This window comes from Mustelus asterias, chromosome 6 (assembly GCF_964213995.1).
Source record: "Mustelus asterias chromosome 6, sMusAst1.hap1.1, whole genome shotgun sequence".
NCBI classification, from domain to species: Eukaryota; Metazoa; Chordata; class Chondrichthyes; order Carcharhiniformes; family Triakidae; genus Mustelus; species Mustelus asterias.
Window position 1 is genome coordinate 142,833,218 of NC_135806.1, and position 23,034 is coordinate 142,856,251.

Here is a 23,034-nt window from a genome sequence, read left to right on the forward strand (position 1 = left end):
GGGTTGAAGTTAGAAATAGGAAAGGAGCGGTCACGTTGTTAGGAGTTTACTATAGGCCCCCAAATAGTAATAGAAATGTGGAGGAAGAAATTGCTAAGCAGATTATGGATATGTGTGGGGGTCACAGGGTAATTGTCATGGGGGACTTAAACTTTCCAAATATTGATTGGAACCTTTGTAGGTCAAATAGTTCGGATGGGGCAGTTTTTGTGCAGTGTGTGCGGGAGGGTTTCCTGACACAATATGTGGATAGGCCGACAAGAGGTGAGGCCACATTGGATTTGGTACTGGGAAATGAACCGGGCCAAGTGTTAGATTTGGTTGTGGGAGAGCACTGGAGATAGTGACCACAATTCGGTGTCTTTTGTTATTGCAATGGAGAGGGATAGGGCCGTACGGCAGGGCAAGGTTTACAATTGGGGGAGAGGTAATTATGATGCGATTAGGCAAGAATTAGGGGGCATAAGATGGGAACAGAAACTGTCAGGGAAAGGCACTAATGAAAAGTGGAACTTTTTCAAGGAACAAATACTGGGTGTCCTTGATAGGTACGTCCCTGTCAGGCAGGGAGGAAATGGCCGAGTGAGGGAACCATGGTTCACGAAAGAGGTGGAATGTCTTGTGAAAAGGAAGAGGGAAGCTTATGTAGGGATGAGGAAACAAGGTTCAGATGGCTCGATTGAGGGTTACAAGTTAGCAAGGAATAAGCTGAAAAAGGGGCTTAGGAGAGCTAGGAGGGGACATGAGAAGTCCTTGGTGGGTCGGATCAAGGAAAACCCCAAGGCTTTTTACGCTTATGTGAGGAATAAAAGAATGACCAGGGTGAGGTTAGGGCCGGTCAAGGACAGTAGTGGGAACTTCTGTATGGAGTCAGTAGAGATAGGAGAGGTGATGAATGAATACTGTTCTTCAGTGTTCACCAAGGAGAGGGGCCATGTTTTTGAGGAAGAGAAGGTGTTACAGGCTAATAGGCTGGAGGAAATAGTTGTTCGGAGGGAGGATGTACTGGCAGTTTTGAGTAAACTGAAGGTCGATAAGTCCCCTGGGCCTGATGAAATATATCTGAGGATTCTTTGGGAGGCAAGGGATGAGATTGCAGAGCCTTTGGCCTTTGGGTCCTCACTGTCCACGGGGATGGTGCCAGAGGACTGGAGAGTGGCGAATGTTGTTCCTCTGTTTAAGAAAGGGAATAGAAATGACCCTGGTAATTATAGACTGGTTGGTAAATTGATGGAAAAGGTCCTTAGGGATGGGATTTACGACCATTTAGAAAGATGCGGATTAATCCGGGATAGTCAGCACAGATTTGTGAAGAGCAAGTCGTGCCTCACAAATTTGATTGAATTTTTTGAGGAGGTAACCAAGTGTGTTGATGAAGGTAGGGTAGTTGATGTCATATACATGGATTTTAGTAAGGCGTTTGATAAGGTCCCCCATGGTCGGCTTATGATGAAAGTAAGGAGCTGTGGGATAGAGGGAAAGTTGGCAGATTGGATAGGTAATTGGCTATCTGATCGAAGTAAGAAGTCTCACAACACCAGGTTAAAGTCCAACAGGTTTATTTGGTAGCACATACCATAAGCTTTCGGAGCGTGCTGCTCCTTCGTCAGATGGAGTGGTTACCTGTTCTCCAACAGTGCACAGACACAGAAATCAAGTTACAGAATACTAATTATAATGCAAATCTCTACAGCCAGCCAGATCTTAAAAGGTACAGACAATGTGGGTGGAGGGAGCATTAAACACAGGTTAAAGAGATGTGTATTGTCTCCAGACAGAACAGCTGGTGAGATTATGCAAGTCCAGGGGCAAGCTGTGGGGGTTACTGATAATGTGACATAAATCCAACATCCCGGTTTAGGCCGTCCTCATGTGTGCGAAACTTGGCTATCAGTTTCTGCTCAGTGACTCTGCGCTGTCGTGTGTCGTGAAGGCCGCCTTGGAGAACACACCTTCATGACAACAGTGCAGAGTCGCTGAGCAGAAACTGATAGCCAAGTTCTGCACACGAGGACGGCCTAAACCAGGATGTTGGATTTATGTCACATTATCAGTAACGCCCACAGCTTGCCCCTGGTCTTGCATAATCTCACCAGCTGTTCTGTCTGGAGACAATACACATCTCTTTAACCTGTGTTTAATGTTCCCTCCAACCACATTATCTGTACCTTTTAAGACCAGGCTGGCTGTAGAGATTTGCATTCTAATTAGTATTCTGTAACTTGATTTCTGTGCCTGTGCACTATTGGAGGACAGATAACCACTCCATCTGACGAAGGAGCAGCACGCTCCGAAAGCTTATGGTATTTGCTACCAAATAAACCTGTTGGACTTTAACCTGGTGTTGTGAGACTTCTTACTGTGCTTACCCCAGTCCAACACCGGCATCTCCACATCATATCTGATCGAAGACAGAGGGTGGTGGTGGATGGAAAATTTTCAGACTGGAGGCAGGTTGCTAGCGGAGTGCCACAGGGATCAGTGCTTGGTCCTCTGCTGTGATTTTTATTAATGACTTAGAGGAGGGGGCTGAAGGGTGGATCAGTAAATTTGCTGATGACACCAAGATTGGTGGAGTAGTGGATGAGGTGGAGGGCTGTTGTAGGCTGCAAAGAGACATAGGATGCAAAGCTGGGCTGAAAAATGGCAAATGGAGTTTGACCCTGATGAATGTGAGGTGATTCATTTTGGTAGGACTAATTTAAATGTGGATTACAGGGTCAAAGGTAGGGTTCTGAAGACTGTGGAGGAACAGAGATCTTGGGATCCATATCCACAGATCTCTGAAGGTTGCCAGTCAAGTGGATAGAGCTGTGAAGAAGGCCTATAGTGTGTTAGCTTTTATTAACAGGGGGTTGGAGTTTAAGAGCCGTGGGGTTATGCTGCAACTGTACAGGACCTTGGTGAGACCACATTTGGAATATTGTGTGCAGTTCTGGTCACCTCACTATGAGGATGTGGAAGTGCTGGAAAGAGTGCAGAGGAGATTTACCAGGATGCTGCCTGGTTTGGAGGGTAGGTCTTATGAGGAAAGGTTGAGGGAGCTAGGGCTGTTCTCTCTGGAGTGAAGGAGGCTGAGGGGAGACTTAGAGGTTTATAAAATGATGAAGGGGATAGATAGAGTGAACGTTCAAAGACTATTTCCTCAGGTGGATGGAGCTATTACAAGGGGGCATAACTATAGGGTTCGTGGTGGGAGATATAAGGATATCAGGTAGGTTCTTTACACAGTGGTTGGGGTGTGGAATGGACTGCCTGCAGTGATAGTGGAGTCAGACACTTTAGGAACATTTAAGCGGTTATTGGATAATCACATGGAGCACACCAGGATGATAGGGAGTGGGATAGCTGGATCTTGGTTTCAGATAAAGCTCAGCACAACATTGTGGGCCGAAGGGACTGTTCTGTGCTGTACTGTTATGTTCAGTAGAGTTGTCTTCACATTGACAATACCCTCCATTGTAAATGGGGAAATACTGTTGTGCTAAATGGGGCAGACTAGCAATGGATCTCTGGGCATCCAGGAGGCACTGGACCATCAGCAGAATTGTCAATGAGTGCAGGAGGGCATGCCTGGAGCAACAGTCATCTAAAAATGTTAACCTGGTGAAGCTACACAGGACTACTTGCATGACAAACAGTAAAAGCAACAAGTGATCAGATTCATGCTCTGCATCCTGCCACATTGTTAATGTCAAACAATTAAACTCACTGGAGGGTGCACAAATATCCTCATCTTCAGTGGAGGAGCCCAGTACAGTGCAAAAGACAAGGCTGAAGCATTTGCAACAATCTGCAGTCAGAAGTGCCAAGTAGATGATCCATCCAAGATGTCCATCTCCAGCCAATTAGAGAAACAGAAAGATACTGCCTCGACAATGGGCCTGGAAATATTCTGGCAACTGTTGTGCTCTAGAACCTGCTGCACCCCTAGCCAAGCTCTTCCAATACAGTTACAGCAGGTATCTACCAAACAAGTGTGGAAAATTGCCCATGTCCTGTACACAAAGCAGGACAAATCCAATCTGGCCAATTACTGCCCCAGTCTCAGTAAAAGTGATCAGTGCTATCAAACAGCACTGCTCAGATACCCAGTTTGGGTTCTGCCAGGGTCACTCATCTTGCCCCTTTGTCCCATCTCATGTTCTTTCACCAGTTTTGCATTAACATGTTACATCACTAGTTTTGACAGGTCTGAAGGGGTCTCATTCCTCAAGGCTGGCATTGCCAACTTTGCCAAAATAGGTTTTGCCCTGCTCACTCAATCCCTCATCAGGTGCTATTAGTTTTGGTGTTCCAGTCCATCTCCCCTCCCAAGCTCAGTGATAGATGTTCATGTCATTGGAATGATGACAATTAGAATGATGCATCAATATATTTAATAAAAGACAACAGTACAGAGATTACAGTTGTAATAGTTGCACAGTTATAACATTCTTCATTTCCAGTTTGAGCTACTAATCTGGATGGACACAGTCTAAGGGCTGGCGAGCATCAGACAAAGATCTTCAGTGGCTGCCAGAATGCTTTACTGGTGACTTAAATGATAAAGTTTTTGCTTAAACAATTGATTGATCCTAAAGAAAATCTGCACCTTTAAAACACTGGAATTAAAGTGGACTAATCCATGTTCATGGAAGTGGAGGCAATACATCTTTAATGCTCTGTGCATGTGCAGTGAAGGTAGTGTTGCTACTTCATTTTTAGTGAGTGGTCAGGCCAGGGTGATGTGTACCCAAGGTCACAAAGGATATCACTGTAAGAGCTGGCAAAGTCTTGCATTAAAGTTTGGATGTGAACTATACAAAACATTTAGTGCACTCTGGTACATCACTAGGTGCTGATCCGGTTATGTGAAGTGTTTATTAGGGGAGGATATTTAACTGGCACAGCCATGTTAGTCCCACAAGTAAAATGTACAGTAGAGATAAGGAAGCAATAAAGTTTGATAGTATTAAGGATTGATAGAGTTCATTTAGCTTTATCTCATCCAAATCTCTAAAAGGTAGACAAGTTTAAAATATAAAAATGTGCAAAATTAGCATTTCTTGGCTTCATTAGGCTCTCCCCAAAAACAATGAACATTTCCAATTGCTCAAAGTGCTGCAGTTCAAATATTGAAATGTGCAATGTCAGGTGAAATATCTAACAGCATGCACCTTCAGTCACTGGTCAGGATTCACTCAATGGCTAACATTTACAATGAGATGTTAGACCCCTTTCAAACTCTTGGGGAGAGAGTGACAGCAGATACTGATCAAGGCACTGAATTGACCATCACCACCAGGCAATGCCAGAGGACAGGGCCACAAATTCAGAAAAGGAGAGATCAAAGTTAAAAAAAGACCATTCCATTACACAGTAAATCTGACAACAGGAATTAAACCAAAACCATTATCCTCAAGTCACTTGGAATTGGCCGAGATTCTCAAAAGCCAAAAGGATTTTCTGGTTTGTAAAGCAGAAATACTAACAGCCACCTGTTAGAGGCGCTATTTTGGTTGCTTCGATGATTCTGCCTAGTCACTAGTGAGCTGATTTAGTCAATGATTCACAGCAATCCAGAAAACCTTCATTTGCTCATCAACCCTTCTATGCTGTGTGCAGAGGCTGCTTGGTAGACAAATCCAGATGATCAAATTTGGGGTGCCTGAGGAGAGAAGGCAATGGTTAAGCACCTCAGTAAGGCATAGGTTGTCAAAACAGCCAACTCCCATCTTTAGATGCAAAAAGTCAGGTTTACAGCATGGACACAGGCCCTTTGGCCCAACTTGCCCATTTCTACTTTAAAACCACTAAACAAGTCCCAATTGCTTGTGTTTGGCCCATACTCATGTAACCAAATACTTTTTTAAAAGACAAAATTGTATCTGCCTCTACCTCTGACAGCTTGTTCCAGACACCACCCTCTGGATCCTTTTCCATCTCCCCTTAAACTTATGCCCTCTAGTTTTAGAGTCCCCTACCTTGGGTAAAAGATTAGCTATCTAGCTGATCTATGCCCCTCATTTTATAGACCCAAGATCACCCCCAAGCCTCCTATGCTCGAGAAAAATGTCCTAGTCTATCTAGCCTCTTATAACCAAAACCATCAAGTCCCAACAGCATCCTAGTAAATCTTTTCTGCACTCTTGTTCAAGATCCTTTCTATGAGGGTGACCAGAACTGTGGTGGAATCCTTTCCACTAAATATTTCAACTGTTCAGAAACCTTTGCACAGTTGGAGATTTTTAAATATCACATTAGCTTCCTCAGTTAGCTAAAACAGTTCCTTTTATAGGCCTTAAACCACTCAAACTATCAGCAATTCTGGAAATGGAAATTCAATGGCCAATTCCTGCAGTTCAGAAAACCAAATTCATGTAACCAGAAACAAAGTTTATCTAAGGAGGCCATTCAGCAGTGTTAACATTTGTCAGGTAGTTACGACTTGCTTAGAGAACTCAAGATTGCACTTGGCTAGTCAGTGAAGTACCTGTCTAATGTCTTACTGGTATAGAATGACCCAAGTGTTCCCAACTTGATCCATGGGTAATCAGGAGTATTCAGATATACTTACAATGTAGAGATGTTACACAAATGGGTTTCCAAAGGGATCTCCAAAGGGATCAGATGATTGCTGAACAGGAACAGCCTAAAACAAAACAGTTGTGCAGTTATATCAAGACAATCCAAATGACTTATGGTAGGGGCAGCATAGCCATAGCCAGATTCAACTGGGTATAACTGTTCAAGTGACCAGAATCCCCTTCAAGGAGATGCAGCAATTAGATTGCTCTTTTGAAAGAAAGTCAGCACAGGCTTGATACCAATCTCTACAATCAGTGCAGCAGTTTTATAGGATTCTCTGATGGGGACTATTGCCCATACAGCCTCCACCCACAAGACTGAATCTGGGGAGTAGGGTGGGAAAGTTGAAATTTTGGGATTAGGCACAAGGCAAAGCCAAGATTGAGGACAAGGCAAGAGGAAATTTAAAATGCAAGACTGGAAGCCAGTATGAATGAACCCTAAATTCAGTCAGCACTATGACAAACTTGCTCTTCTAGAGGCAAAGGGACTCAGCAGAGGGGAGATGGAAGTGGAAAGTCTTGGTCAGATAGAATGGTGCAGCCTCCGAGCAGGGAGGCCAACATTCAGCTCAATTCAACTGGTTTCGATATTCTTGCGTTTGATGAATAGTTTAGCAACATCTGGTCAGAAATATTTAACTTCTATACTTATGCCACCATTCAAATAGTTTATACTCACTTGTGCTGGGGGAACAAATGGATCTCCCATGGTGTCAAATGGATTGGGTGTTGATGCACTCTGTTTAGGTGGTACTGTTGGGGCATCTAGTGAATAAATATTAGAATTATGGCTAACATTAACTGGTAGATACCAAAAGCCTCAAGTGCAGCATCAAATGGAACCCTCCAGAGGTCCATGAGGAAGCTTCTCATGCTCCATCCAGTACAGGCTCAAATAAATGCACAAGCCCCCCAACCCAAATTCCTTCCACACCCTGCAAACATCCACTCAAATGCTGGCTGCATTAATCTCCAGCTATACATCCCATCACCCTGGACACAGCCCTTCCATTCCCTCAATGAGAACTCACCACTACACAATGGCTTTTCAATCAATCACTCATGTTTTACCCCTCCCACACCTCAAGCAGCAACCCCCAGGGCAATTCCACTACAGATTATGTGGCAAGTGGGTCAGATATACCACTTCCTGGGACCAAACTATTTGAGCAGCATATAGCTTCTTCCAGTTATTACAAAGTAAATACAGACTTAATCTTCTCTGCAAGGGTCAGTAAAACATGAGAATTGAGATAATGGGGTGGTTGGGGGATGGAGTTCAAACCCCCACTAGTTCAGGATAAGCCATTAGTGTACCCTACATTAAGCCTCAATAAAAAATTACCATTTGTCACTACAGAGGAGATTTGATGGATGTCAAAATCATCATGATCATCTGTGTCCTGGGCAACACCCACTTTACTAGTGAAATACTGGTCAAAAGCTCCAGATGCACCAGTGACTGCAGCTTGCTCACCCTTGCGAGCTGGAATGGCTGGGGGCTTGGCAATCTGGAAGTCTTTAAACATCTCTTTGACACTCTTCTTCTCTTTGTCTCCCAGTGGGTCCAAGGCGGTGAAGGCATTACTTTGTGGCTTGGCTGTTTCCTGAGGGGTAGGTCGTGGTGGTGGGGACAAGGAGGTCCCAGCAGATGTCAGGCCAATGGGCTGTGCCATAAGGGATGGTGCAAATGGATTGGATCCAAAAGGGTTGACTTGAGGAACTGGCTGACCCCAGACACTGGGTGGTGCCAAAGTTGGTTGCCCCCAAGTGGAGGATGCAGGTGTGGCTCCAAATGGTGCTGGTTGGCTCCAGACTGCAGCAGGCTGACCACCAAAGACATTAGGTTGTGGGCCAAACATTGGCCTTGGAGGCATGGAGCCAGGTTGAGAGAGTACTGGAGGTTGTCCCCAAGGTGCCACCTGAGGTGGTACAGATAAACCTATTAAAAGAACACATGTTTAGATGCTTGGGAAGGGGATCAGGACAAGTCAGAATATTGGGGAATCCTTGGAACCACAATGATTGCGTTATGAGATTACTGCTCCTCCCTTCCCTCAACTACATGTTATCCAATACATCATTGTGGGAGAGACTGTTCAAATATAACGAGACAATGTTAAAATATATTCACTTGCCCTTGAACATTTAAGAGGAACAATTGAGTGAGTCTAGTTCAGGTTAAGGATCTACCTGCAACTCAAGGTAACAAAACTAGGAGTAGGTCATTTGTCTCGATTATGGTTGATAAAATTCAGTATCCTAATTTACCCCCCATATCCCTTTGCACTATTTCTTCTTGAAATAGACATTTGACTCAGCTACATTGTTGAAGTGAATTCCACACCCTCGGTGAAGAAATTTCTCTTCACCCCAGTTCTAAAAGGCTTACCCCTCATCCTCAAACTATGACCCCAGTTCTGGACTCCATCAGGAATATTGGTTCCTACTCCAAACTCCAGGGAATATCCTAACTGACCTGCCATCCCAGGAATCAGCCTGGTAAAACCTTTGTTGTACTCCTCTATAGCAAGGACACTCTTCCTCAGATAAAGAGCCAAAATGACAGTACTCCAATGCAGCCTTGCCAATGCCCTCAACACAAAACATCCTCAAATCCTCACCAAGGCCAACATACCATTTGCCTTCACTACCCGTGTGCAGTGACTGATGCATGAGAACTCAAAGGTTTCCTTGAGTAACCACCTCAATTTACACCCATTCAAGTAATTTGCCTTATTATTGCTACCAAAGTGGATAACCTCATCTACATTATACTGCATCTGCCATGCACAGCCTATCCAAATCATGAAGCATCTGTATCCTCCTCACAGCTCACCCAACTTGTATCTGCAAATTGAACACTTGGGAGCACAATTCCTGCAGAACCCCACTCGTCACTGACTACCAATCAGAAAGACCCATTTATGCCAACTCTGCTTCCTATCAAGACATTATCTGCAATCCCAACTTTGCTATGAGATGTTGAAAGCCTTCTGAAAGTTTAAATTACACCCCTGGCTCTCCTCAGTCAACTCTACTAGTTATGTTCTCAAAGAATGACAATGATGTGTCAAGCACAATGTCCCTTTTGCAAATCAATGCTGACCGATTATACTGTTGCCTTCCAAATGCTGAACTATGGAATTCTTGATCATGGACTGATCCTCAGTTAAGAGTTCCAACTGACTGCAGGCAACAAGTTTGCATCTTGAAGGACAAGACAAAGTATTGATTGCATGGTTACTGCAGGTGGAAGGTGGGCAGTTCAGGCAGACAAGTGCTGCCTTGATATCCAGAGTTATCTACAAAAGCCCTGGCAAGCCAATTCAAACTCCAACTAGTCAAAAATGTTTGCAGTTTTCACCTACCTGGACTGACCCGTGTCGATGAGGTTGCTGCATTGAATAGATCCAAAGGATAACCATGGCCAGTCTGAGCTTGAGGCAGAGCTGTTGCTGAAACAAGTGGACTGGATCCAAAGTTATCACTTACCAACTATGAGGGGAATATAGAAAGCAGTTCATGTTGAAAGCTCAAATTACCTGGCATCAATTACACAACAGTACATCAATTACTCAAATATCAGAAAGTGGTTTGGACCTTTAAGTAGCCAGATTCACCCAAACAAATATAGGGAAATTAGGAACAGAACATTACAAAAATCTGAGGGCCTTTGAAAGGGAGAATTAGGATTAAAACCAAATGTTTATTGCATTGAGCCCATGTGTTTTAACTAGTTTGCAACAACTGGTTCAGTCCCTCCCTTGCCCAAGTCTAGAAGCTGGAATATTAATAGGAACTAGGGGAGTGGAAAGGTTAGTAATTTTAAAATTGTTAAAGGCACAAGATTCTTCACCTGAATATTCCGCTTGCCTCGTCCGCCTTTTGTGCTCTGTGGTGGAGGAGACAGTGTGACGGAGTCAAGACTCTGCAGTAGAAGAGAATCCATTTGCTTGAAGGCACTTTGAATGTCTGGTTTTAACCCATTGGGTGCTGAGATTTCAGCAAAAGGATCAGATGTTGATTTGCTAATGGAATCAGTTGCTTCCTGCCCAAGTAATCCATTCAGTGCCCAGGATGAAGAGTCAACTTTTGGGCTCGTGACAACCCAGCTAGAAAGTTGGTCAAAGTCATGACCAAGGTGATCTCCACTCTGGGTACCATTGACAGACTGATTGCCTAGCAAAGGAAGAGCTCCATCTTTCTGATCAGAAGGCTTTACAGAATCAACTGACTGAGAAGGTGCTGATTGGTTAAGTTCAGAAAAGGGATCATTCTGGAAAGGATTGGGATCAGGTTCAGGAAAGAAGTTGAGAGAAGCAGCATTGGTCTCTTCACGAAAAGGATGACCTTTTGTACAGGTGTTCAAGGGGTCCATTTCAGGAGAGGACAAGTCCAGCAAGTAAGCGCCATTATTTTCCTAATCATTGATAGAAAAAAGTGAGCATCAAGATTTAATCAGAACCAATATCAGCTACAAAGATCATCCAGGAAATTCGGGGAAAAGTGCAACAATCCCATTACAATAGAAACTCTGGGAATTTCATACAGAGTCAGGAAACATTGATATCATTTGTGCTCAAAGACCAAAATCAAAACTGTAGCATATCAAATCATGCAACAGGAAACAATTTAGGTGCAGGGAGTATTGCAACTAAAGTGGAATCAATCTCAGACCATTAAGTGGATCTGAAATTTTCATTCAAAGCTTGTAAATCTTGGAGTGCTATTCAACGACTGCAATTAATAGATTGCTGGACAAGGAATAAAGGGGGATATCAGGGGTTGAAGGACCCAAGGTTACAGGGAGGCCCATTCTCAAGTGTAGTAGCTACATGTGGGTAGAAGTCAATTGGTGCATAGCCCACAAATCATTTGGCCCAAAGAATTTAAACTAAAATCAGCACAGATGCTGAAGTTATGTCTTTCACTCCACGTTTCATCTTTGGCAATTGCCAGTTACTTGCATTTCTCATCTTGCAGAGCCACTTCATGGATGCTGCTTTACAAATGCAGCAAGCAGTCTAAAGATGCCAAGTACAGACCAATCCCAAGCTGAAGAGAAACCAGCTTCTACATGGTGGAAATTTAAATTCAGAATATGGGCATTAGTGGCTAGACCACATTTATTGCTGAAACTACCTTGAGCCACTGTAGTCCATATCCATATGGTGCTGTTAGGGAGGGAGTTCGCAGCTAGTGTTCACATACCTGTCCTCCTACATAGGAGTCACTTTTTTGGAAGGTGTTGAGGGAGCCTTGGTGAGTTGCTACAGTGCATCTTAATTGTACACATTGCACATCAGTGGAGGGTGGAACACTGGCCTGCTGTGCCCTGAATTGTGTCAAGCTTGGAGCTACACTCATCTAGTCAAGTAGAGTGTATTCCATTACACTCAACTTGGGCCTTGTAGATAGTGGACAAGCTTTGGGGGAAGTCAGGAGGAGTTAAAGATTTAAGCTTCTGACCTGCTCTTGTAGCCAGTGATAGAGTTACTTGCTGCAGGATTCCTAGCCTCTTGTAGCCAGAGTTCAGTTTCTGTACAGAAATCTCTAGGCTGATTTTTTTGGGGGGGCAGAGGGAGGGAAAGAAGAGAAATGTGATGGTAATGCCATTGAATGGGGAATATACCAGGCTGAGACAATAACTGATGGCTTGGCACCTCAGATGCCAAGTTCTGTACAAAGATCAATTCCATTGACATGGCAGTGCCATGAGGGTATCCTCAAGATGGCTCCACAGGACTGCAGTGACCACTCCTATCAATAGTCAGATGCACTGGCAGCAGGCAAGGATGAAGTCAAATAATCTCTTCCCCAACCCCTGGTGCTCACCATGTTAGACTCACCCCTGTCCTTTGTCAGTAATGGTGCTACTGAACAGTTGACAGTGAAGTCTCACCCAGGCAAACATCACCCCAGAGTACATGCTGCAACCTTGCTACCCTGTGCTTCCTCCAAGTGGTGTTCAATATGAATACTGATTCACCAGCTGAAGGGGGGGGGGGGTAGTATTCATTGCAAGGTTTCCTTGCTGATGTTTGACCTGATGCCTTGAGTTAATGTTGAGAACTCCCAGGTCAAAGTTTTGGCTGTATTGCATGGAAAGATTTACTTAATACAATTGAAGTTATTACCCTATGGATGATCCTACAAAAGGAAGCATCCAGTTCTTTGGGGAATGGTGTGCGCTTGGTCAGCTGCAAAATGTTCAATTGCCCCTTTTGAAAGTTTCAAAACCAATGCCATTAATGTATTTGGAGTTTACAAAGAAGTCAAACAGCATTAAGCAGAGATGAACAAAATCATACAAAACCACCCCAATGGTCTAGCAATCATAGCAGTCCAAGTAGGCAATGTCTCACTGCAAACCAAGACTTTTTGAAAGATCAATCCACTTGTCAATTGCTGTTCTTACCAGTGGGGAGTGGATTTCAGGTGGTGTAGACATGTCTCCAAACAGCTGCATCTGATCAATACCCTGTTCAAGAATGCAAGAGAAAGACCATTATCCCTCTGGGGAAGGAGGGGATTGGAGATAGCAACTCAGCCCAATGTCAAAGCTTGCTATGTTACCTATCCCACAACATTCAATCTTAGATGTTTCATACAAGAGGCACGATCACAAATCCAGAATTCCACTTGATGTGGCATTGTCATGAGATACAGGCCATCAAAGTGGGATTATTTTTTCTCCCCCAGAGAACAGGTTACCTAGCTGTTAGATAGAACATAGAACAGAACAGCACAGAAGAGGCCCTTCGGCCCACAATGTTGTGCCGAGCTTTATCTGAAACCAAGATCAAGCTATCCCACTCCCCATCATCCTGGTGTGCTCCATGTGCCTATCCAATAACCGCTTAAATGTTCCTAAAGTGTCTGACTCCACTATCACTGCAGGCAGTCCATTCCACACCCCAACCACTCTGCATAAAGGACCTACCTCTGATATCCTGCCTATATCTCCCACCACGAACCCTATAGTTATGCCCCCTTGTAATAGCTCCATCCACCGGAGGAAATAGTCTTTGAACATTCACTCTATCCCCTTCATCATTTTATAAAGTCTCCCCTCAGCCTCCTCCACTCGAGAGAACAGCCCTAGCTCCCTCAACCTTTCCTCATAAGACCTACCCTCCAAACCAGGCAGCATCCTGGTAAATCTCCTCTGCACTCTTTCCAGTGCTTCCACATCCTTCTTAGTGAGGTGACCAGAACTGCACACAATATTCCAAATGTGGTCTCACCAAGGTCCTGTACAGTTGCAGCATAACCCCACAGCTCTTAAACTCCAACCCCTGTTAATAAAAGCTAACACTAGGCCTTCTTCACAGCTCTATCCACTTGAGTGGCAACCTTTAGAGATCTGTGGATATGGACCCCAAGACCTGTTCCTCCAGTCTTCAGAACCCTACCTTTGACCCTGTAATCCACATTTAAATTAGTCCTACCAAAATGAATCACCTCACATTTATCAGGGTTAAACTCCATTTGCCATTTTTCAGCCCAGCTTTGCATCCTATCCATGTCTCTTTGCAGCCTACAACAGCCCTCCACCTCATCCACTACTCCACCAATCTTGGTGTCATCAGCAAATTTACTGAGCCACCCTTCAGCCCCCTCCAAGTCATTAATAAAAATCACAGAGCAGAGGACCAAGCACCGATCCCTGTGGCACTCCGCTAGCAACCTGCCTCCAATCCAAAAATTTTCCATCCACCGCCACCCACTGTCGATCAGACAGCCAGTTACCTATCCAATCTGCCAACTTTCCCTCTATCCCACTCCTCACTTTCATCATAAGCTGAGATGTCAGAATACACTGCACCATCTGTATACTTGCATGTATATTACTGTAACAGACCTAACCTGAGCATCTGTGTTAACCATCCTGTTCACTTACTTTAAGTTGAGATACCTGGTCATCAAAATTCAACAATGGACTACCATTCTGAGAAGGAAAAGGAGAGAAAGAATTAGGTACATTCCACAAGTGAAACTCATTTTTAATCCAAATTAAAACGTGTGGATGAAGGATTTGAATCTTATATGGAATCAAAGATTCATAATGGGCCTCCTCTTTCCACCCCAAAGTCATACATCTGTGTTGGGAGAAGTGGAAACAAGAGTGAGCTCTCAAGACTCTGAGATCGCATCCCCAAAGTGGGTTGGGTGCTGAAAGCTCTCGACAAGCTAAAACTCTCCTTGCAACCAAATTCATCAACCAAGTAATAGTATTGGACAGTGATCTCACCTCAGTGGGTTCACCATCACCCTGTAAAAAAAAAAGAAAGTCAAGTTGGTGTAATAGCAAGACTACATTTGTATGCCTTCATTGATGGGGTATAGAATTTAAGGGTACAAGGCAGGCAGATACTAGAATCAGAATATAGTATGGAAACAGGCCCTTCAGCCTGGTGCCCTTCCAGCAAGTTGCAAGTCCCAAATGCCTGTGTTTGGCCCATATCCCTCTAATCCTTTCCCAAATGCTTTACATGTTGCTATTGTATCTGCCTCAACCACTTCCTGGCAGCTCATCCCATATACACACACACCACCCTGAAGTTGCCCCTCAGTTCCCTTTTAAATCTTCTCACCTTAAACCTATACCCTCTAGTTTCCAATTCCCTTACCCTGGGAAAAAAAAAAGTGTTTGTCCCACCTATGCCCCTCATTCCAAATCAAGCTCCAGCCTGGCCAACTGTTTATAATTCAGGCCCAGTACTCTAGCAATATCCTTGTAAATCTTTGCACCCTTTCCTTTAATAGGGTGACCAAAACTGTACACAATACTCAAGTAATTTTAAATACTAATAGTGAAGGACAGGATCAAGCTGAATGGTCAGTTAAGTTGCAGGATGTTCTAACCCATTCTATAGGACAGAAACTTGGGGGCTATACACAGCTGAAGCCACTAAGAGTAGTCTCAGCTACATTTAAAAATTGTAAAGTCACCCTCTTCAAGCGAGGCAACTTCTCTCCCAGACCATGAGCTAAAGGAGAATTGCAAAGACAAGTTGGATATTGAAAGAGACCAAAACTAATGCAGCAAATCAGAGCTAAAGGTTAAGCAACTTTTCCTGCATATACAGTTCTGAACCAGGGTCAGATTGATGAAGCTGTATTAAAGCAGGTGATCCAAATGGATCAATGCTGGCCAATCAGAATTAGATCAATTTGTAGCACTGACAGGTTATTTGGGGAATCTTGGGATCTTCCAGCCACTTCCCACTGTACCCCTACTCCCTTCTTGCATCAAGTCTCCATGCAAGTTCCACATTAAAATCAGATTCAGGACAGCCCACCCCTTGTTTTCTTACCTTTGACCGATTCTCTGCTTCCTCTTTTTTCTTCAAGTTGTAAATTAATTGAAAAAGATCCTTCAGATCCACAACCAAGGCCTCAGCCTGAAACAGAACAAATACATGGGAGAAACTACAACCCATAGATGCTGCATTCATTTAGCAAAAAGGTGATATGACCCAATGCTAATCTCACTTGGGGGATGCTGGAAGGTTCAGCCGAGTACAAGTTTGCTTGAATCTCCATACTGGTTGGTGTAGTTCAATGTTTGCCTCATATCACCCCACAATCCCATGTATTATGCAACCAATTTTCTCCAATGGTCCTTGGTAGACTGGTTAATTACTGAATGCTCATGTTCACCATCCCCAGGAGATGGAAGGGAACATGTATTGCCAATCCCTAGTTGCACTGTAGTGATAATGCTGGGTCTATGATTTCTTGCTGAGTTATTAAAGCAGTCAACATTTAACGGTCATGAGAAATTTGGCAGTTATGATCACTGATCTCAGCTTATTCAAATCAAATGGGAAGATCTGAAATCACAGCAACCCATCTCTAGGAAGGATCCTGCTGGGGTGGAGAACAGGATTTTATCTTGCAGACAAGTGCAGAAAGCACTATTTCATCCATCAGAAACTAACAGGGTGGGTATTAGTGGCAGTGCTACTCGTGATCATGTTGTGCTGCTATTGAACCCAAGGCATACCATTCCTCTGGATTGCATTGCTCTACCTGCTGGGCAGTCTTGATGGCAAAGAACTGATGTTGAGCTTCTGCACCACAAACATAACCAAATGCACGGTTATCAGTGACATCTCGAGCAATGAAGGAGATCCTGTTGACTGTGTGTTCATATTCAATCACCTGAAATGTAAAACAGGGTTAAAGTCCAGGGTTAAAGGCCAGTGCAATCAATTGATCACAAGTTGCTCATCTGGAGATCTGGTGCAGACAATTGGTCTCCTTCTGCACCAAGAAATGAGATTCTATTACAGAGGCAAATTCTTATGTGATACACAGTAACCCCATAAGCTTAATCTAGGCCAATAGCACTGACAGCTACATGTCAGAGAAACCCTACAGTACAGAAAGAGGCCATTCGGCCCATCGAGTCTGCACCGACCACAATCCCACCCAGGCCCTATCCCCATATCCCTACATATTTTACCCACTAATCCCTCTAATCTACACATCCCAGGACACTAAGGGGCAATTTTAGCATGACCAATCAACCTAACCCACACATCTTTGGACTAAATTTGTATTAAAGTGACAAAACCACCCATTTGGGAATAAGAGACTCCATGGCACCAAACTGTTCAATATTTATTCCAAACAGCCATGTGTAAATTCAGTGGTCTAGATGTCACCCTGAAAACCAAACTTGATTTAATACTAATTTTCTCTACTGTGACAGTGAAGTGGTTAACAGCAGCTCTGCAACCCACCTTAACCTGGCTGGACCAACTTGCAGTAGATCATAGGATTCTATAGTGCAGGAGGCCATTCAGCCCATTGAGTCTGCACCAACCACAATCCCACCCAGGCCCCATTCCCAAGTATTTCCCCTGACAGGGGCAATTTAGCATTGCCAATCCACCTAACCCACAAGTCTTTGGGCTGTGGGAGGAAACCCATGCAGTCATGGGGAGAATGTACAGACTCCATAGTGACCAATTGAACCTAGGTCTCTGGCATCGAGGCAGCAGAGCTAACCACTGCCAGAATGGAAGTCTCACAGGCTCATGTACTGTTCTTGTCCAATAAGATGCAAAATACGGTCCATTGATTCCAGCAAGATACTCACTCCAGTCTTTTCATCAATTAGCTTGATTCCTGAGAGAGAGATGGTGACCCAAATGCGCTGCTTGTGTTGTCCCTGTGCACGAGCTGCTATTGCTATGCCCTGTGGAGGTTACAAGAGCAAACCAGTTAGAACAGGTCAAATACAACATGCAGAATAGATATTCTAGCACAATACTGCAGACATGTTGCCTTGGGACCCTATACAAGGGAAATCTCAAACCAGGAATTTTGTGCCAACTGGCTACATGTGAAAGATATCTGGAGACAATAGTGGCAGTATTGTCAAGAGACATTTGCACAAGGTGGATGTTGGAATGTGAATTGTGCAGGTTTAATTTTGTCTGCATTGACAGCCTTCAACTGTCCAGCACCTCACTCCAAACAAGCTCCAGGGATTCCATCCCATTTTCCTCAATGTACTTCATGCCCAATAATGTGGCTCAGCTAATTTAGTCTGGTCTGTGGGCCAGTTTGGGGACCAATGATACCTAGCTTTGGTCTGACTGTTGGAAAGGAGTTGAATAGATTAGAATTTCAATCGTCTAAACAGTGATTACATCCCCATCAACAGGAACTGAAGGCATTACCTTGAGTTTCATCATGGAATCCTGACACATTTTATCACCTCTGGCATCAGCCACATCGTCAATGCCAATGATCTTGGCTTTGTAGCGAACTCCATCACCTTTAAATCTTGCCAGGAGAGATTCCTCGGTTTTCTCTGAACCTATTAAAGACCAAGTTGTTAAATCCTAGCATGCAAGACCTCACACACGGAGACAGTCCTTAAGTGAATATTCAAGATACAGCACTTCCTGACTGCAGGTGATGTTTAGGGGCAATTAGGAATGGGCAACAGGTGATGGCTAGTCTTTATCCCCAACATATCCTCAAATTGGCCCAGTGACTAATGTTACAGCCAAGAGAATGCACCAATGCCACCATGTTGCAACAATTCCTTCAGCAGGCTACACAACACTTTACTCAGGAATCAGTCTGGGAACAGTCATTGACCAGTTCAACTTCAGCAGCATGGACCCTAGTTTCCTCCCCAAAGCAAAACCAATATCACATTTGCCAAAATCATGTGACCCAGCTTCCAGCCTCAGGTTTACTTGCCCCTTCCAGGAACAGCAACCAGAGTCCTTTCATATAGTAGAGGTGGCCATTTGGCCCATCATGTCTTCACCCGCTCTCCAAAAGAGCATCATGGCCATTCCGCTGCGTAGATCCCAATACCTCTTGAATGCTTCAATTTAACCAGTCTCCATCACACTCCAAGCAGAGCATTTCAGACCCCAAACCACTAAATCAGGCCCCCCCCCCCTTCTTGGTTAACAAGTGGGAACAGTTTCTCTGTTGAACCCCATCATGATTTGGCAAGATGCTCAGAGACTTGGTGGGCTAAATGACCTCCTTTTGCACTGTAGGGATTTTTTGTTGCCTGCACACCAAGATCTAAGCAAGGCCCCCCCCCCCCCCCCAATTCCATCCCCTGGGGAACTCATTTACAAACCTCTTTGCAGTAATGGTCCATTGACTATTATTCAACCAATACCACTGTCACTTCTGACCCTGATCAAGTCAGTGGCACTGTATCCAATGCTTTTTGAAACGTCCATGTAAACCACAACAGCATTATCCCATCAACCTTCAAACTCCAGCAAGTTAGAAAGCCTACACTGGCAGTTCCCAATGGTAGAGTCTAATTCTAGATTTAGAAGCTTGCCCACCATGGATGTTAAATGGATTTGCAATTGCTGGGACCATCCTTACCCTGCTGAAAGGTTGTGCAATTCTCATCCTCTGCATCCGATGAGATAAGACTGGATGATTGACCTTGACGAACAAATTTGTGGTAAAGCTTTTGACAATGTAATTTAGTGATAAATGTTGCTAATCTGAAGTCTTGTGTAAGTTTTACTCCAATTCATCTAGCCGCTGCCTAACCTTTGACATCAAGTGATACAAGATCAAAGGCAGTCTCAGGTGTTGGAACTGCTGCAGGTTATGTCCATTTCTATTAGAGGACCAATCAGCTGGAAGTTCAAAAGTCCAATTTTAAGTAATTCCTGGCATGTACCATTAGGACATCCTGGCTCCATAAACAGGATTGAGTGATTTACTATGGGAGAACAAGTTGTCCTTACCAAGGTTACTACAATTACACATTGCAACACCAAGGTGCAAAGGTCAAGTGGACTTCTATCAGGTAGTAGCTAGAGAGCTGGGTTTATTAACACTGACTACATTGGAGATTAACAGCAACTGTCCTTGAGGGTCAAAGAATTAAGATAAAGTATTTGGAGAGAACTCAATCCTTTAGTCAGTGCAGCAAGATGCTGAATCAAGAAATAACTGCAGTTCTATTATCCACTGGGTGGCTATGACCTCCATAGCATTATATGGTTGATTCAATTACAATAGATTCTGGAGTGACTTGCTATCCAAAACTTTTGCAAAGCATTCTCATCCTGTGCCTGCCACCATCCCCACACTTGGTATTTACAGTTTCAGGAACAAAGTTATCTGGTGCCCATCCAAGAATATCACACTGCACCTCAATCCCAGGGAGTTTAGCGAGTCATGCTCACCTCCAGAGGATGCACAGTTAATGTCAAGCCTTCCTTTCCCTTCAAGGAATGGAAATTCAGGACTAACCCAAGATCTGTATTTCACCTGTGCTGAGAACTCATCACCCCTTTCTTGCCTGCCACTACAGAGAGAGCATTCCAGAGACTCAAACCCTCCATGGGTGATCCCTGCAATCCTTTAACCCCCAAGACATTGCAGAATTAGACCACTTGGCCCATCAAGTCTGCTCCACCATTCAATCATGGCTGGTTCTCATCCCCATAACCCCTGATCCCCTTAATCAAGAACCTTGGCCTTAAGACTCAATGACCTGGCTTCCACAGCCTTCTGTGGCAACGAGTTCCACAGATTTACCACTGGCTGAAGAAATTCCTCTTCTGTTTTAAAGGATTGTAACTTCAGCCTGAGGTTGTGCCCTCTGGTTCTAGTTTTTCTTCTAGTGGAAGAATCCTCTCCACTTCCACTCTATCCAGGCCTTGCAGTATCCTGCAAGATCCCCCCTCATCCTTCTAAACTCCAACAAGTACAGACCCAGAGTCCACAACCATTCCTCATACAAGGTAGTCATTCCAGGGGTCATTGTGAACCTCTGGACCCTTTCCAAGGCCAACACATCCTTCCTTAGATATGGGGCCCAAAACTGCTCAGTACTCCAAATGGGGTCTGACCAGAGCCTTATACAGCCTCAGAAGTACATCCCTGCTCTTGTATTCTAGCCTTTGACATGAATGCCAACATTGCATTTGCCTTCCTAACAGCTGACTGGAGGATTGTAGAAATCTGCACAGAAGCAATTCAGCTTCTATTCTAGCCATCAATTCCAGAATGGGAGGTGGGTGGGCCTAGCTTGAGACTCAAATTGCAGGTGGGAAATTTAAAATTAGGGCTGTTTGGAAAGTCATACATTTGTCAGGGGCAACCTCAAACTTCAGAAAGTGGACCCATGTGGCAGTCCCAACATCTTATGGCAGCAATTCACAGGCCATCTGCCTTTCAAAGCCAGGACACAGCACCCCATAGCCTCTTGTCGGAAGATGAAGCACCTAGACAGAGGGGGATACAGTAAAGAGGGGGAGGTGCTGTCATGAATCTCACTGATGCCATCTGTACAGAAACTCACATCTGCTATTTGCAAAGCAGATTGTTTGGGAACCTTGGGGTTGGCAATAGACAGGGTTATAGTCAGGTTTACAGCATGGAAACAGGCCCTTTGGCCCAACTTGTCCATGCAGCTTTTTAAAAAAAAATAAAGACCTCCTAAGCTAATCCCAATTGCCTGCATTTGGCCCATATCCCTCTATACCCATTGTACCCATGTAACTATCCAAATGCTTTTTAAAAGATAAAATTGTACCCACCTCTCCTACTCCCTCTGGTGGCTTGTTCCAGACACACCACCCACTGAAAAAAATTGCACTTCTGGACACTTTTGTCTCTCCTGTCACCTTAAACCTATGCTGTCTAATTTTAGACTCCCTTCCTTTGGGAAAAGATATTGACTATGGTGCTCATTTTAGACCTCTATAAGATCACCCCTCAGCCTCCTACGCTCCAGAGAAAAAAAAGTCCCAGTCTATCCAGCCTCTCCTTACAACTCAATCCATCAAGTCCTGGTAGCATCTCAGTAAATTTTTCTGCACTCTTTCTAGTTTAATATCCTTTCTATAATAGGGTGACCAGAATTGCAGTATTCCAAGTGTGCCCTTACCAATGTCTTGTACAACTTCAACAAGATGTCCCAGGGGTCCCAGGATTAGGGGGGGAAGTTTTTCCAGAGGGTGGTGGACAAGTGGAATCGGCTGCCGTCTATGGTGGTGGAGGCAAACTCAATAGGGTCTTTTAAGAGACTCCTGGATGAGTACATGGGACTTAATAGGATGGAGGGTTATAGGTAGGTCCCTTATGGGAGGTTAGGAAGGTTCAGTCGCTAGGTATACATGGGGAGGTAGTAAATTGGATTAGACACTGGCTCAATGGAAGAAGCCAGAGAGTGGTTGTGGAGGATTGCTTCTCCGAGTGGAGGCCTGTGACTAGTGGTGTGCCACAGGGATCGGTGTTGGATCAATTGTTGTTTGTCATCTATATCAATGATCTGGATGATAATGTGGTAAATTGGATCAGCAAGTTTGCTGATGATACAAAGATTGGAGGTGTAGTGGACAGTGAGGAAGGTTTTCAAAGCTTGCAGAGGGATTTGGACCAACTAGAAAAATGGCAAATGGAATTTAACACAGACAAGTGAGAGATATTGCACTTTGGAAGGACAAACCAAAGAAGAACGTACAGGGTAAATGGTAGGACTCTGAAGAGTGCAGTTGAACAGAGGGATCTGGGAATACAGGTACAGAATTCCCTACAAGTGACATCACAGGTGGATAGGGTTGCAAGGAGTGCCTTTGGTACATTGGCCTTTATAAATCGGAGTATCGAGTATAAAAGTGAGTGTTATGGTAAGGTTGTATAAGGCATTGGTGAGGCCGAATTTGGAGTATTGTGTACAGTTTTGGTCACCTAGTTACAGGAAGGTTGAAAGAGTGCAGAGAAGGTTCACAAAATTGTTGCTGGGACTTGAGAAGCTGAGTTAGAGATTGAATAGGTTGGGACTTTATTCCCTGGTGTAGAAGATCGAGGAGAGATTTGATCGTGTATAGATAGAGTGAATGCAAGCAGGCTTTTTCCGTGGAGGCTAGGGGAGAAAAAACCAGAGGGCATGGGTTAAGGGTGAAAGGAGAAAAGTTAAGGGAATATTAGG

At 44.1% G+C, this 23,034-nt stretch overlaps 1 protein-coding gene across 3 annotated transcripts in view; it reads right to left on the reverse strand.

The window, feature by feature from the left end:
- Positions 1-4,362: 4,362 nt before the first annotated feature.
- dab2 (DAB adaptor protein 2) overlaps positions 4,363-23,034 on the reverse strand; it is a 33,178-nt gene continuing 14,506 nt past the window's right edge. The window contains exons 3-15 of one of the 3 annotated variants that reach the window (XM_078215223.1): positions 18,275-18,414; positions 17,689-17,787; positions 16,614-16,745; positions 15,896-15,982; positions 14,830-14,850; positions 14,479-14,526; positions 12,994-13,056; positions 10,432-10,995; positions 9,944-10,070; positions 8,050-8,514; positions 7,252-7,337; positions 6,560-6,634; positions 4,363-5,650 (exon numbers count right to left, since the gene is read on the reverse strand). In XM_078215223.1, the coding sequence (XP_078071349.1) occupies positions 6,572-6,634; positions 7,252-7,337; positions 8,050-8,514; positions 9,944-10,070; positions 10,432-10,995; positions 12,994-13,056; positions 14,479-14,526; positions 14,830-14,850; positions 15,896-15,982; positions 16,614-16,745; positions 17,689-17,787; positions 18,275-18,414 (1,895 nt within the window). In that variant the 3' untranslated portion in view covers positions 4,363-5,650; positions 6,560-6,571. Of the gene's footprint in view, positions 5,651-6,559; positions 6,635-7,251; positions 7,338-7,917; positions 8,515-9,943; positions 10,071-10,431; positions 10,996-12,993; positions 13,057-14,478; positions 14,527-14,829; positions 14,851-15,895; positions 15,983-16,613; positions 16,746-17,688; positions 17,788-18,274; positions 18,415-23,034 lie in introns of all 3 variants that reach the window. The other 2 variants (XM_078215222.1, XM_078215225.1) reach the window with 2 other exon arrangements.